The sequence below is a fragment of the Lycium barbarum genome, chromosome 9 (genome assembly GCF_019175385.1).
Source record: "Lycium barbarum isolate Lr01 chromosome 9, ASM1917538v2, whole genome shotgun sequence".
Lineage (NCBI taxonomy): Eukaryota > Viridiplantae > Streptophyta > Magnoliopsida > Solanales > Solanaceae > Lycium > Lycium barbarum.
The window spans coordinates 124,171,593-124,188,234 of NC_083345.1; the positions used below are offsets into that span (position 1 = coordinate 124,171,593).

The following is a 16,642-nucleotide window of genomic DNA, read 5'->3' on the forward strand; positions in this document are numbered from 1 at the left end:
TTAATGGTCCGTCAAACATTCAAAAATATTGAAAACAGCTTGTAAGTTATTTTCAGCAACTTAAGTGCCTGTTTGTATGGGCTTTAACTTTTGTTTTTTTGCCTTATTTTTGTTATTTTATCTTAAAGTAAGTGTTTAAAATACTTTTTTTTTTTTACTCAAATACTATAAAGTGTTTAAAAGCTACTTTCTTTGTTTCATAATTAGTGATTTTTTAGGCTTTTTATTTTATTTCAAAATAAGTGATGTTTTGGGATTTCAAGTAGAAATTGATTCTTCCAAAATTACATTTATTTACATTATCAGCAATCATTAAGTTTTTCTTTTTTAGGCATTTAATTACAGGTAAGTTAGTCATGTGTCAGATCTGGTATTATAAAACCGACATTAATAAAAAATGGCATGAATGAGTCATTTTGGTAACGAGCGATGGCATAAATGAGCCAAACTATTGATGAGAGACATAAACGAACCATTTCCGATAGTTCAATAGCATAAATGAGCCAAACTATTGATGAGTGACATAAATAATTCAATAGCATAAATGAGTCAAACTATTAATGAGTGACGTAAATGAACCATTTCCGATAATTCAATGACATATGTTAACATTTTCCGTTAGAAATTTCAATCATCTCACCACACCTTGCTCAGTTTAGTAGTTTGAGCAATTCGAACTCCTTTCATCAATAAGCTCCATTCTTAAGGGTTTGTGATTTTGAAACCTCTCATTAAAGTCTAGAGATTTCAATTATCTCACCACACTTTTTAGTGATGTCTGCTTTAATTATATATTTCACCACTTCAAACCCTTTCTATATTTCTCTTTCCAAGGGCCAGTTTGTTCACATATTATTTTACTGTACATCTAATCCTCTCACCAATGCAAGTACCGTTTAACTCTGCTAGAGCAAAATTTCGAAAGATAAAAAAATCACAAAATTTTCTTATATCAAGAGATACGACATTGTCGAGGTCGTCATTCCAATTTCATTCATCTGCCAAGCCACAATGACTCTTTGGATAATTGTGTATGTTCCTCGTAGAGGCCAAAAAGAGAGTATAATTCCTCTCTCCATCACAATAATCAAGAAAAATTCAGAAGAAGATAATATCCAATTCTATACAGGGTTTGCCTTTATCAAGGCTAAAATAAAAATCAAGAATGAACATATGAGTACAAAGACTGCTAATTTCCTGTACAAGTTCGCATTGACAGTATAAAGTTTTCAATTCAAAAACAGGAAGGGAGAAGAAGGGTGACAAGAGGACCATATAATACAGTACAGATATACTAGAACATGATAGCAATATGTGCTCCTAAGTTTAAAGTTTTACAAAAATAAAGGAACAATTCCGCAAGAGCCACCACTTCGTGACAAATGCAACAATACAAATATCAACCATATCAGCCTGCTCGCCAAGAAAAATCAATGCAACTGATTGGGAGATTTAGTGACTTCTCCTTTTCTTCGAACTGCAACCTGACTGCCTGCACAAGATAATAGATATAGGTCACTCAGCTGGTTCGTTGCAACCCCCATGCGTGTTGGAAATGAGAAGACAAAAGACTTACGAATCATCACAATGTTCTTCATTGACTAATGACCTTTGTGTACTCCGTGATGGTCCTGAAACCTAGAAAAAGAGAGGTAAATTATAGCACAACAAAAATCTGATGCTTTAATCAGAATTCTTTCTAGCAAAAGATACTTCTCATGGATATCCTCACTAAGAAACTTTCAACGGATACATGTATCCGGCAAGGGCACTCACAAAAATGAGCATAAACACATATATGGAACCACTTCATCACGCTAGACAAAAGAAAGTGACATCTACAAATTACAGATCAGAAAACCGAAACTTCGAGGAACTTACTATGACATTCTAATTTTATCACAGGGGTAAACTTTCTTAACAACCTAAATTTGTTCCTGTGCAGCAGTCAAGTCCTGCACTTCACTCGGCCTTCCCAACCCTTAGAATATTTGTAGGGTCAATTGGACTTAGATCGATTCTAGGCAGCAAGTAAAGGAAGGCACAATATACAGGAAACTCTTTCTCAAATTGCATTATTCACAAAATACAAGAATATACCCAAGCACCCTTAGGCAAAATACAAAGATCACCGTAGATCAATGCACAGATTTTCCGACCCAAAGGAACACCTCTGGCCGACTTTAGGTGTTGTTGGCACTTATAAAACGTGCAGCCAACCCTCTTACACATAACAAATGTCAACTGCATTAAGGACGGAACTTAACAATCCTTTACCCGGGATATTAACCTTATTGAGACCATCAACCACCAGATAGCAATGAAGAAAAAAGAGGGATGGGAGTTGCCCCAAGAATTTTCTCTCCTGCTTATTGTATAATGAGGAAACGCTAGATACTTTTTTCAATGGAGAGAGAGCTAGAAAAGAATTTTCCAAAACAGAGATAATATAGAAGGATAAAGGTAAACTTTTTACAGTTCAATTCCAACCCAACAGAGAATGCTTCATGGATTTATTCTATAATACAGGAATATATAACAAGAAAAGCGACAAAGAGTACTAACAGGGTGGTGCGGTCTTTTGCTGCCTCTGCTATGAGCTTCAAGATACTCCTCATATGTCTGCAACAAGATAAAGGAATGTGAGAGACAAGTTGTTTACAAAAATATTTTAATTATGGCAACATGATTTGATGGTAGATCTAACAGCTACACCATGTGGTCCATGAAGTATTACACTTCATTGAGAATATTCTTCAAACTAAATACATAAGAGCCACTGAGTTTACAGCTGGGAGCCAGGTGAATCTATATGATGTACTAAATACATAAGAAGTACACTGTCTTGAAATTGTCTATATTGCAGCAGCCTAAGAGACAATATGAGTCAAAAGGCCTTAAATTGTAGCAGCCATGAGGGGGTGGGGGTGAGTGGAAAGAAGATGGTTGGTGTGGGTGTGTGTGTGTTCACCAATCAAATAGGAATAACCTGATATCATTTTTTTTGTAATGCTGGTGTCCATACTAGCTTGTGTGCACCTCGACTAATTCCACTAGGTACCTGTACCCTCCCACCAGCATAGGTACCAGGTAACTCTGGTGGGGAAGAACTCACCTAGTATTCTTAAACTTGAGACCTCATGGTTCTCAGCCCACTTCATTGACCACTAGGCCAACCCTTGGGTGTGAATAACCTGATAATTTTCCACTAAATTATATGGGTATATACACGTATTGACGTATATATACAAGTTCCCAGTCTGTTCTCTATACCTACAGGAATTACTACTCAACGAAAAAGGAAAATTTCGTAAACTGACTTCTAAGACAACCAGGATTCGTGTAAAGTTGGGAAATTATATAAATTAAAACCTAATAAACCATTTTTGCTACGCAGTTTGATATAAACAGACACCCTATAGTTAATGATAATAAACTAATAATCAACAGTATCTTGGTCAACAGCTATGCATTTGTTAAAGGAATAGAGGAGAACTTCATCAAAAATAAATAATGGTAAGACAAGAAATACAAACCATTTCAAGAATGTCATCTTCAGTCAAATTACTGGCAAGAGGGCTCCATTCCGCGGACAAGCCCCACATGTTGTTTTGAGGACCCACATCAGGGTCTACATGAAGATTATAGTGGCTTCCATTTCTCTGTGAATGCCTTGACGGTTTTGACTTTGATTCCCCTGATGCAATGGCTGACTCCTCAGCAGAAAAAACACCATTTATTCTCTGAGGTGCTCCATGGAGTCTACTAGCATCAACTTGATGTTGGTAGAATACAGAGGGATAAAACATGGACCCATTAGGCATCAGAGATGCATTAGAGTTTTCATCTCCAAGATGCATTGAAGAGAGATCATTCCTTGCGAATTTATCCCTGGATGAGCCAATAACTATTATAAAGAGAAAAATCATTTGGACCAATTTTTCTAGAACTCTAGCTCTATGTAGGAGTGGCAAAACTAGCCCATGAAAACGTGACAGGCTCATGACCCGCCCATTTTAGCCCAACCCATTTCAGCTCATCTAAAAATGGGGTTGATATGTAGCCCAAATTGGCCAAATTGGGCTAATATTGTAGCATAAATTGACCCATAGAAACCTTGTCAATATAATTTCAAAAAGACATTTTTTATTTGATATGTTATATATAGCCATAATAAAGAAGAATAATAGATTTATTAGGCACTTATAAAATTATAGAACAAACCAACAAATTAAAACATAGTAAGAATTAGGCCGGTTGGGTTATGACCCGCTTTTTAGCCCATTTTAGCCCAATCCGTTTCACCCTAAGTAACTTCGGGCGGGTCATTGACTTGCCCAAATCCAGCCCAACCCGCCCATTTGACACCCCTAGTTCTATGTTTCCAAATAACAAAATGGGAACACTCAAGTTATTGGGAAAAGGGCTATACATTTTCAAATTAACATCCAAAGCATCGTGTCCATCAAGGAGCTCACATAAAGCTTCACCAATATCTGGAGGTAACTCCTGACAGCAGTACATGTTCCAGAGTCATAAAAGCCTCTTTACTAACAAGAGTACATGGAAAAAATTAAGCGAATAATACTAGGACAAGAATATAAACCCATGCCTGACAATCTCTACTAATTTTGACTGGTTTGTACTGATTCCATGGATTATTAAGGTGAAGAGTTCTTTGGAAAGGCAAATCATATAATCGCAGCCATTTCACTTTGAAGCTTCGACCCCAAGGATTACGTCCACCATTTCCTTGACTCCAAACTTGGTCTCTTCTCCAACCAACAGAAGAAACCATTTCGGCATATCCTTGAAAGTAACCACTCGCGTTGACACTGAATATTAGTATCACCTTGCTGGAATTCTGCCACAAAAGAAAAACTATGAATATTTGTCTGTACTGTTAGATATATGACAGCTGTTCATAATATCATAATACTCATGAGAATATAAAAGGACAAATGACTTACATGAAATGCTTCATCCAGAATGGGCTCATTCATGACTTGAGTAGCCCAAATCCCGTTGTTTACTGATAATTGGATATTTTCATGGTTCAAACTCTTGATTACGAAATATCTTATGTCATAGAATTTACCCTTTCCAATTGCACTTGGAATTCCAATCTGCGGACATGAATTTGTGTGCTCCTCTGCTCTAGAACGACCGGTATCCTCATTTGCTCTGTAGCTTGGACTATCTGAGAAAAGAGTCCACATTTTTTATTAGAATCATGTCCATGTACCAATATATAGTAATTCATAAACTATCATTTAACCACTACTGTCATGTCAAGGACAAGAAAGCTACAGGATATTTTCTTTTTCTTTTTTCTTTTTTTGTTAACTATGATCAGGTAAAGTGAAATTTCATTAAGGTTACATCCAGGAGATGCTGAAATTAACGAGAAATAGACAAAACCAAGTTAGCTCCTGAACACTATCTGATGGGAAGGAAACAACCCACATCATAAGTACCATTTGGTGAAATGGGAAAACCATGTAGCCAAAGAAGTTAGGTGGACTTGGAATCAGAAACTTGACAATCCATAACAAAAGTATGATGATGAAATGGCTTTGGCGATACAGCCTTTTGGAGGCAGTTGATAAAAGCCAAGGATGGTGAACAAGGTTACTGGTGCACAAAATCTTCTACATCTCCAAATTGGTTGGGCCTATGGAAAAGTACAAATAAATAATGGTAGAATTCAACTCCAGCACCTCATTTAAAGTGGGAAATGGTGAATACATTAGCTTCTGGAATGATAAATGGTCAGCCAATTCATCTCTGGCAGATGATTTTCCCGATTTATTCCAGTTAACAAGACATCCACACGCCACAATTATGCAATGCAGAGAAGATAATGCTTGGAACATTTCATTTAAAAGGAATTTTCAAAATTGGGAATTCAACAGCTTTCTGGATTTGCTTGATAGAATGGAGAATTCTACATTGGTGCCACAGCTAAAAGATGGACTCATCACTAATATGGGGACGCTCAAGTGGTGGAATTTACAAAGTCAAGGCACATTATTTAAATACTTGTTTAAGAAACGGAGTAATTCAGAAGCCTGTTTGACTCAACATAACCTTTGGGAAAAAAGGCATTGAACCGTGCAATAGGTGTTATATAGCCAGCAGGAAGTGGGAAATGTCTGCCATCTTTTTTCTCAATCGTGAAGTAGCAACGGGTATTTGAAGCATGTATCTCTGTATGTTGGGAAAAACTTTATTATGTACCTCACACAACTGACATTGGTTGTGTGAGGCTTCTTTTTGTCTCGCAATTATTTGGACCCAATTCTTACACTTTTGGTTCCACTAAGTTGTGAGACAAAAAGAAGCCTCAAACAACTAGTGTCAGTTGTGTGACACGCATAATAAAAAATTTGCAAATTGGGGTATGCTGGGAAATGCCCTACAATATTGGAGATACCTATGCAAGCTGGGGGCTAAGGAAAGTCCAGAAAGCCATCAAGAATATCTGGAAAACGGTTCATGCATGCATTTTTTGGTGTATCTGATGGAGAGAAACTGTAGATGCTTTAATGGAATCTCAACTTCCAATCACTCCTTAAAAGCTATGTGTCTTTTAAGTCTTTTTTTTGGGGGAGCAACTTAAACAATGCAAATAGTATCAATGAAATCGTACATTTTGTTTTCTATGTACTTTCACAGTATCCTCTTGATACTATTTACTAATAAAAACTTACCATATCAAAAAAAAAAAAATCAGAGAAATCGTAGATTTTGTTTTCTATGTACTTTCAGTATCATCTTGATACTGTTTTCTAATAAAAACTTACCATATCAAAAAAAGCAAATCATAGATTTTGTTAGTTCCTTGAGCTTTACCTAGTCTCATTCTACTGGAGCTAATTTCCTTTTGTAACTATTTGCATCCTCTGGATGCTTATCAAAGAAATTTATCACTTCATCCAAAAAAAGGTAATTTTATTAATGTTTAGTAACATGAAGGTATTGCGCAAGATCAAATCGTGATCCCAGCAAAAGTTACAGCATCAAGACAACCAATAAAGTCAAAAGAAATGATGGATTACTAACTGGTGCTCCTTTTAATCAAATAGATATGGCCATGATTGGCCATTACTTCACCCAGTGTTAATAAAAGCGCTCGCTTCAGGCTTCAGCGCTTAAAGCGTGAAGCGAGGTGAGGTGACAGGTCAAGCGCTTTTGTTCCCTAAAGCGAGAAGATCTGAAAAGCACTCGCTTCAGCAGAGAAGCAAGGCGAAGTGTGAAGTTTTGGAAATTTAATTGAAATAAGGGTTAATCTTAAAACAATTGCAACAGACTTACGCATCTTCTTCGCTGCTCTTCTTCTCCTCCAATCTAGGGTTCCAAGGTAAGTTCTTCTCCTCTTTTTTCGATTTTTTTCTCTTCTTGTTTTCTCCGCTGTTTTTCTTTTATTTTCTCCTCTTTCGATTTTCCTTTATCTTCTTTTCTTCTCCTCCGCTAGTTTACTGTAGCCTTTTTATTGTTATTTGTTTCTTTGTTTTTTATCAAGCTTTTTCCCCTGTTTGTTGTAGCTTACAAATATTCATTTTGTTTATTATTTAAAGTTTGCTTAATATGTTATGACAATTATTGACTATCTAGTTCTAGTATCTATTATTTACCTTTTAATTTAAGAACTGAAAGATTTGCTAAATATGTTATTTCTATTGAGTTTTTTGGTTATTTATGTCACGTCCTTAGTCTTCAATAGCTCCAAATGGCACTTAGGTGGCATTATGACGTGGCAGGTCATCACATTTATCTATGCAAATTTAATATTTTTTTACTTTGTTTTATTTTGCACTTCAGTTGAAAAAAAGTGTGTGCTTCGCTTCACGCTTCTTGCTTCAGTGAAGCGAGCCCTCATCGCTTTTTCTGCTTCTCACTTTCCAAAACAATGGATTTTGACCTACTTCTACCTCTTCAACTGATATGTTATCCATGTTTATTGCTCCATAAATTTCATAGCAAAGCCAACCAAAAGATACTTGAAGCACGACACTCCTAAAACTGAGCATCTAAATAACCATATCTATATCATATGCATACAAATTCATGGAGGATGTAATCCTTTTACGCAAGTCCATGACTATTCAGCCTAATGGACTACGAGGAACCTAGGACTGAGGACTCCTAGAAAGGAGGATTACCGTCTCGCGTACCGTACTGGCTTTCCCTTATTAAGAACAGACTGACTGACCAGTTTAACAAAAAAGTAGAAACAATATGACTTATGATGCTAGATCCAGGCAGAATGGGAATATACACCTCTGGATGACCAAAGAACCAAAAGAGATGCTGGTATAATATGGGTCTCCCCCTCCAGCAGGATCAGAAAAAGGTGTATTAAAGTCTCGATCAGTTAATAAACAACATGCAGAAATGAATTATGAAAAGATTTAATATCACTTTTATGTGGTTTAGTGGATAGAGCTACTAAAATCAAACCAGCTTACACATACTCAAGAAACTACACAAGTAATTGAAGCTCTTCATGTCATCATTAATTACTAACTAGTGATCCTCCTTTCTATCAAATTCAGCAAGCACTTCCTAATTCTCAAGTGAAGCTCCAGTTAAATAGAAAAGCCTGGAATTGTTTGGCCATCACTAACATGTTACAAAATACTTTTTTTTTTTTTTGATGACATGGGAACCCGCAGTCGCTACCCTTTGGGTGCGCACAGGGTAAATCCAGCTCCTGTGCAATAGCTCGCAAACCACACAGGAGAGGTAACCCGCACTAGGCAAGCCCCGTGCGACGAGCTCGACCCAGAAGGCAAATCCCCTGTTGTCGTTGGCAGGGGGTTTCGAACCTGAGACCTCCATTATGAAAGCCCCATGCTCAACCAACTGAGCCACCCTTGCGGGTTACAAAATACTTATTGCTCCATCAGTTGAATAGCAAAGCTAACCAAAAGATACTTGAAGCATAGCACCTTTTGTATAAATGACCACATCCTTGTCTTCATCATGCAGACACATTCAAGGAGAAGCGGTAAACCTTGTAACAAATCTCAACAGCAGCAACGACTACTCAAAAGAATATCGAAGACAACACAGATAACTGAATTATGAAGTGATTCACCATCAGTTTTACCTGGTTCATCCAATTTCCCTCTTTCATTTTTCCATTCAGTCACTGAGGAATCAACTACAGATGTATCTTCATTTGCAGTATCTGATGACATATTTTTCTTACAACCTCCTGCCAAAAAAGAAATAAAAAACCAACAAGATTACAAAACCTAAACAACAACAACAACAACAACATACCCAATGTGCTCCCACAAGTGGGGTCTGGGAGGGTAGGATGTACACAGACCTTATCTCTGCCTTTGTGGGGCAGAGAGGCTGTTTCCAAAAGACCCTCGGCTATTACAAAACCTCAACGTAGACATAAAATAAAGTATATCAGAAGGTAAAATGAGGAATCCTTCTGAAAGGTAAAAATATTATAGGCTCTCTTTGTCTGAGGAGCATAGAATATACGTGTTCAAAGCACGATAAGAACAAACAAAGAGACTGCAATGAGCAGGCATGTCACTTTTATACTGTATGAAGATTATCCTTCAGTATATAGGGAATCATAGAACTTCTTAGACAGCTAGAAATATGGAACACTAAAAGAAAATTCTCGGATGAGTCATTTTTAAATGGCATAAGAAATTAACACAAAACAAATCCAAAACTAGTACACATCATCAACGTTCAAACAAACATAGTTTGATTCTCATATGGGTGCTATGGTGGCAACTGGGAACAACACGACATTCCAAAGAGCAGGAAACTGAAAAATCTGGCGAACTCATCTAATGTCAACTAACTGGAACAAAGAAAAAAATGCAGACAAAAGTGTTTAGCTAATAAAGCTCAATAATCAGGAGAAGAAAAAGGAACTAACATTTGCAGATTGTAGTAACACTATCAATATCGTGAGCTGTACTCAGCAGGGCCTTCAAGCAATCAAAATGCCTAAATTGTGAATGACGTAAGGTTTAGGGTGAGAGAAAAACTAAGATAGTTTCAAAAAAACAAAGTAATTCAAGTTCTTTTCCCCATACGTCCAACTTAAATCACCGTGCACGTCATCTACTTAAAAGGACCTTTCTTGTTCTTGCTTTAACTATTTGGTCGTGAAGCAAATATTGGATACAATGAGCTATGACTCATCGTTGCAAATCCTTTAGCGGCACTAGACTTCACTTAACCATTCTGTCAGCTCATGCATGAAAAGAAGCTTCGACTAATTTGTCGAAAGCTCAAACAACAAGAACAAGTGCCTCGAGCACCAAAAGTGTGGCTTAGTGGTGAATGAAGTAGAAGGTCAACCATGTGGTTTCAAGCTCAAGTCCAAACAGAGGCAAAAAACATTGTGATTTCTTTCCATCTTTCTATGCCTGTGGGGCAAAGTTACCTAGTACATAAGCTGGTGGGGGGTAGCAGGTCAGCGGTGAAACAATCGAGGCATGTGCAAGCTTACTCGGACACTATCGTCTATAAGGGGGAAAAAAGAACAAGTTATACTGTTTGGTAAGACCACAACACATAAATTCAACTTTGGAATACCCAAACTCTAGGAGAATCATCACATTTGGACAGTATCAACTATGTTCTAGGTTTCCAATGTCCATATCAAGTAGCCACTCCAAGATGAACCACAATGCATACGTAAGAGAGATAGAAACCAACTTACAAGACAAATGTCATTTAACAGAATTTGCGGGCTAGCACTCTACACTTATCCTCCTAGTTATGCATTCTCTCATAGCAAATATTGAGACTTTTAAAGATATAACGGAGTCAATCCCTGACAAAATCCAAACCCTTCACTTGTATAAGGCAATGACTAAATTCTTACTAGTGGCACCGGAGTTGTTCATGACTTAAATATTGAGCTTCAGATTCATTCAGCTTTTAGAATACCTACTAAAGTTTAGTCCACTTTTATTCATTTTCTTTCAATCACACCCTCGTCGGCTCATTTGGTTTAGCAGATTGGGTTCTCCACACCTCTTGATTCATTGCAGAAGTGTAATGGTAAAGTTTCTCTTTCGTGAACAATTATTCTCATTTTTGTTTTTGAATTTGACACTTTCCCTTCTCCTTCAATGCAGCTATTCATTAATTGCAACCGCTAAGCTTTTAAATATCCAAATGTTGATCAGAGTGATACTTAGAGTACATTCTTAAACATTGTAACAAAATGCTCACTATTTTAAGACACTTCAACTAAAATAGACAGCTAAAGTTTATTCATCTTTCTTTATGAAGAGAAAAGGAAAACCCCAAACCCACATGATAAAACAATTCAGTCTGCAAATTCTTTGACTAGAAATGATTCATTTTGCAACTTCAACATAGTACTTCCTCTGTCCCAAATTTATGTGATACTCTTTCCTTTTTAGTCAGTTCCAAAAAGAATGACATCTTTCTATATTTAGTAACAATTTAACTTTAAACTACCTATTTTACCCTTAATGAGATGATTTATAGCCACACAAACATCTCTGACTTATTTTAATAAAAATGCTCACAGAATTCAATAACATTTGCACAACATAATTCGTACGCTCTTCAACATTCATTCCGAACAAGAAGAAATTGAATGAAAAAAAAAAAAAAGATTATGTAAACTTTGCTTTCATTGTATTTTGAAGTCATTTTATGCCGCAAAACTGAAAACGGAAAGGAGAATTTACCTTTAAAACCCCATTGACCAACATGATAAAACAATTCCGTCTACAGGCTCTTTTAAGTAGAAATGACACATTTACAACTTCAACATAGGAGTAATAAAAATGCTCACTTTCAATAAAATTCGATTAACATTTGTGAAACATAATTCGTTTATAGCCAAAACAACTTCGGAATTACGCTCTTCAACCACATTTGAAACAAGAAAAAACTCAACGCCGAAAATAAATTATCTTTTTTACCAGGAAACTTTGTTTTTAGTGGTTTTTGAAGTCATTTTATGCTGTGAAACCAAAAATGGAAAGAAGAATTTACCTTTAAATTCACAGAGAACAACTCCGGTTTAAATGATTCATTTATAACTTCAACATAGTAATAAAAAGGCGTAATACATAAATAGGCCCTCAAACTTGGTCTCATTTTAAGTATGCCCTCCAACTTTAGGTGTGCACAAGTAGGCACCTTAACTTGTCACCACTTTATCAGTTGAACACTTTAACTTACAAAATGATCATCTAGGCACTCCAAAATTTATGTGTCACGTCAGCGCCACGTCAACATTTGTGTTTACGTGTTCAATTTTTTACAAGTTGAGGTGCCTACTTGTGCACACCCAAAGTTAGACAGCATTCTTAAAAAATGAGGCCAAGCTTGAGGGCCTATTTATGTATTATGCCTAATAAAAATGCTCACTTTCTAATAAAATAAGTCAATTTATGCTGTGAAACCGAAAATGGAAAGAAGAATTTACCTTTAAATTCACAGAGAATAACTCCGGTTGAAACGATTCATTTATAACTTCAACATAGTATAAAAATGCTCACTTTCTAATAAAATTCGGCTAGCATTTACAAACAATAATTCATTTATCGCCAAAACAACTTCAACATTCATTCCGAACAAGAAGAAACTGAAAGACAAAAAAAGGTTCTCTTTTTACCATGTAAACTTTGCTTTCAGTGTTCTTTAAGTAGAAATGATTCATTTACAACTTCAACATGGTAATAAAAATGCTCACAGAATTCAATAAAAATCGACTAACATTTACCGAGAAGAATTCATTTATAGCTAAAACAACTTCAGAATTACACTCTTCAACCATATTTGAAGCAAGAAGAAACTGAACGACCATAAAGTTCTCTTTTTCGCCATGTAAACTTTGCTTTCAGTGATTTTTGAAGTCATTTAATGCCGCGAAACTGAAAATGGAAAGAAGAAGTTACCTTTAAAACCCCAGAAACCCACATGGTAAAACAATTCAGTCTGCCAATTCTTTGACTAGAAATGATTCATTTTACAACTTCAACATAGTACTTCCTCTGTCCCAATTTATGTGACAGTTGACACTCTTTCCTTTTTAGTCAATTCCAAAAGGAATGACAGCTTTCTATATTTAGTAATAATATCACTTTAAACTACCTATATTACCCTCAATGAGATGATTTATAGCCACACAAATATCTATGACTAATTTTAATAAGCTTGCAGAATTCAATAAAATTCGACCTACATTTACAAAATATAATTCGTTTATAGCCAAAAGATGCAACTTCGGAACGCTCTTCAACGTTCATTCCGAACAAGAAGAAATTGAATGACAAAAAAAGATTATCTTTTTTACCATGTAAACTTTGCTTTCTTTGTATTTTGAAGTCATTTTATCCCGCGAAACTGAAAAAGGAAAGGGGAATTATCTTTAGATTCACAGAGATAACTCCAGTTGAAACAATTCATTTACAACTTCAGCATAGTTAAAAATTGGCATAATGCACAAACAGGCCCTCAAACTTGGACTCTGCTGGCAAGTATGCCCTTCAACTTTTGGTGTGCACGAGTAGGCACGTCAACTTGTCTCCACTTTATCAGTTGAACACTCTAACTTACAAAATGATTATCTAGACACCTCCAAAATTTATGTGCCATGTAGTGCCGCGTTAGCATTTGTTTACGTGTTCAACTTTATACAAGTTGAGGTGCCCACTTGTGCAAACCAAAAGTTGGAGCACATACTTGCCAGTTGAGACCAAGTTTGAGGGCATGTTTATGTATTATGCCTGGAAAATTGCTCACTTTCTAATAAAACTCTACTAACATTTACAGAAAATAATTCTTTTATAGCCAAAATAACTTCAGAATGATCTTCAACATTCATTCCGAACAAGAAGAAATTGAATGACAAAAAAAGAGATTTATCTTTTTTACCATATAAACTTTGCTTTCGTTGTATTTTGAAGTCATTTTATGCCGCGAAACTGAAAATGGAAAGGAGAAATACCTTTAAAACCCCAGAAACCCACATGATAAAACAATTGAGTCTGCAAATTCTGAGTAAAAATGATTCATTTACAACTTCAACATAGTAATAAAAATGCTCACAGAATAGAATTCAATAAACTTCGACTAAATTTGGAAAAAAAAAAACCGTTTATAGCCAAAACAACTTTGGAATTACGCTCTTCAACATTAATTCCGAACAAGAAGAAACTGAATTACCAAAAAGTTTTTTTTTTTTTTTTTCACACCATGTAAACTTTGCTATCAGTGTTTCTTGAAGTCATTTTAGTAACAGTTTCACTACCTATTTTACCCTTAATGAGATATTTATAGCCACACAAAAGTCTTCCTTTTGTTCTTATACTTTGTGCCCAATCAAACACCTTCGCATAAATTGGGACGAAGGGAGTAGCAATACAAATGCTCACAGAATAGAATTCAATAAAAATCCGACTAAACATTTACAAAAAATAATTAATTTATAGCCAAAACAACTTCAGAATTACACTCTTCAACATTCTGAATTACCAAATAGATTATCATTTTTACCATGTAAACTTTTTACCTTTCAATATTTAGTAACAGTTTCTCTTTAAACTACTTATTTTATCCTTAATGAGATATGATTTATAGAGCCTGTTTGGATGGGCTTATGGCTATAAGCTGTTTGCAGCTTATAAGCTAAAAAAAATAAGTTAGGGTAGTCTAACTTTTTTCTTTTTTGCTTATAAGTTGTTTTCAGCTTATAAGCTGCTTTAGATAAGCTAAGTCAAATGAGCCCAATTATTTCTTTGAGCTTATTTTGGTCAGCCAAACACTCAAAAAAACTGAAAACAGCTTATAACCAACTTATAAGCCAATCCAAACGGGCTCATAGTCACACAAATACTTATAGATTGTTTATTCTTAAAACTCCGTGGCTATTCAAGCATCTTTCACATAAATTGGGACGAAGGGAGAAATAAAAATACCCACAGAATAGAACTCAATAAAAACAATAAAGATAACGAAAATAACATTTTTGCACCAAACTTAGGTAATACTACTTTTAAAAATCTTTATACAAAAAAAAAAAAAAACATATAAACCCACATGATAAAACAATTCAGTAAGCAAATTCTTTGACTAGCAACAATTAATTTACAACTTCAACATACTGATAAAAATGCTCACATAATTCAATAAAAAATTCCACTAACATGTGTAAGAAAATATTACCAATTGAATTACCAAAAAGAGAATTTTACCTTTAAAAACAATATAGACAATAAAAATAACATTTTTTGCCTGCAAATTCTTTGACTAGCAATAATTAATTTGCAAATTCAACATAGTAATAGTAATAAAAATGTTCACAGAATAGAATTCAAAAAAAATCGACTAACATTTACAAAAAAAAAAAAATATTAGCTATTCTTTGGTTTTTACTGTTATTTGAAGTTAATTTTAATGCAGTGAAACTGAAAATGGTAAGGGAAATTTAATTTACCTTTTAAATTCAGAGTGTGAGAGAGAGAGAGAGAGAGAGAGAGCAGATAGCAGTTTTCCCTATTCAGATAAGCTGTGCCCTAATTTCTGTCAAACACACCCAATTCGGGTCAAACTATTGTATCTTTTTTTTTTTTTTTTTTTTGTTTCTCAAAACCCGACTATATTTGGACTCTCGTCGCGTAAGACTCCATTTTGGGAGTGATCCTTACTAAGGATTTTTTTTCAGTCCCGTTCGCTGAACCACATCATTTGGTGGTCAAACTAGGGTATACTTTATTGTTTCATTTCGAGGAAATCTTTTGTTTTTTTTTTGGGTTAAAAATAGTAAAAACAATAAAGTAAGTGAAAATAAGGCACCCCTTTGGTCATGAATTTTGAAAAAAGTATAGTTTTTGTTTTCCAAGTGAAAAATGGTACTTGAAAATTGAAATTGTGTTTGGCCATGAATACAAATTGGATTTATTTTTTTGTTTTTTTTTTTTTTTTTTACTTTTTGTGAGAATTTGGAGTGAAAATGGTGAAAACAACTTTTTGGCAGTGAAAATAAGGCACCCCCTTGGCCATGAAATTTGTGAAATTTGAAAAAAAAAAGTTTTTGTTTTCCAAATGAAAAATAGTATTTGAAAATTGAAGTTGTGTTTGGCTATGAATACAAATTGGAGTTGTTTTTTATTGTATTTTTAAATTTTTGTGAGTAATTTGGAATGAAAAAAGTGAAAATAATTTTTTAATGTTTTTCAAATTCCGGAATTCAACTTTAAGTTGAATTTCGAAATTTTTCTGAATTTTATGACCAAACTTGATTTCCGGAATTAAATTCCAAAAAAAAGTAAAAATTATTCATGGCCAAACACCCCCCCCCCCCCCACCATAAGATACTCCCTCTGTCCCATAATAAGTGTTATCTTAGCCAAAATATTTATCCCATAATAAGTGTCACCTTAGGAATTCAAGACATAAATTGGCTAGTTTTTGCCAACTCCACCCTTAAACAAAAAACTAACAAGTTAAAGTAACATCTAAATGATCATTGAAAAAATCACATTGTAAATTGGTACTGTTGGATTCCCAATATCAAATGGATTACGATTTGTGCATGCTCTAATCAAGAGGAAAAAGTAATTTATGTTTATTTTACTTTTTCTTGCGCGGATTACCCTTCATT

General features: G+C 35.0%; 1 protein-coding gene across 11 annotated transcripts; it reads right to left on the reverse strand.

Annotated features, from left to right (window-relative positions):
- Nucleotides 1-1,027: 1,027 nt before the first annotated feature.
- LOC132609863 (uncharacterized) lies at nt 1,028-15,635 on the reverse strand. Of its 11 annotated transcripts, XM_060324046.1 has the most exons (11): nt 15,476-15,553; nt 13,988-14,036; nt 13,334-13,383; nt 9,116-9,223; nt 4,971-5,200; nt 4,613-4,864; nt 4,433-4,509; nt 3,537-3,891; nt 2,566-2,622; nt 1,577-1,638; nt 1,028-1,488 (listed from the first exon to the last, which is right to left on the reverse strand). In XM_060324046.1, the coding sequence occupies exons 4-11, from the start codon at nt 9,204-9,206 to the stop codon at nt 1,431-1,433; spliced, it is 1,182 nt and encodes a 393-aa protein (XP_060180029.1). In that variant the 5' UTR covers nt 9,207-9,223; nt 13,334-13,383; nt 13,988-14,036; nt 15,476-15,553; the 3' UTR covers nt 1,028-1,430. The 11 variants fall into 11 exon arrangements, with proteins under 11 accessions (XP_060180029.1, XP_060180027.1, XP_060180030.1 ...); XM_060324044.1 differs by lacking the exons at nt 13,334-13,383; nt 13,988-14,036 and having other exon boundaries at nt 15,476-15,635; XM_060324047.1 differs by lacking the exons at nt 13,334-13,383; nt 13,988-14,036; nt 15,476-15,553 and adding an exon at nt 12,761-12,893.
- Nucleotides 15,636-16,642: the final 1,007 nt, after the last annotated feature.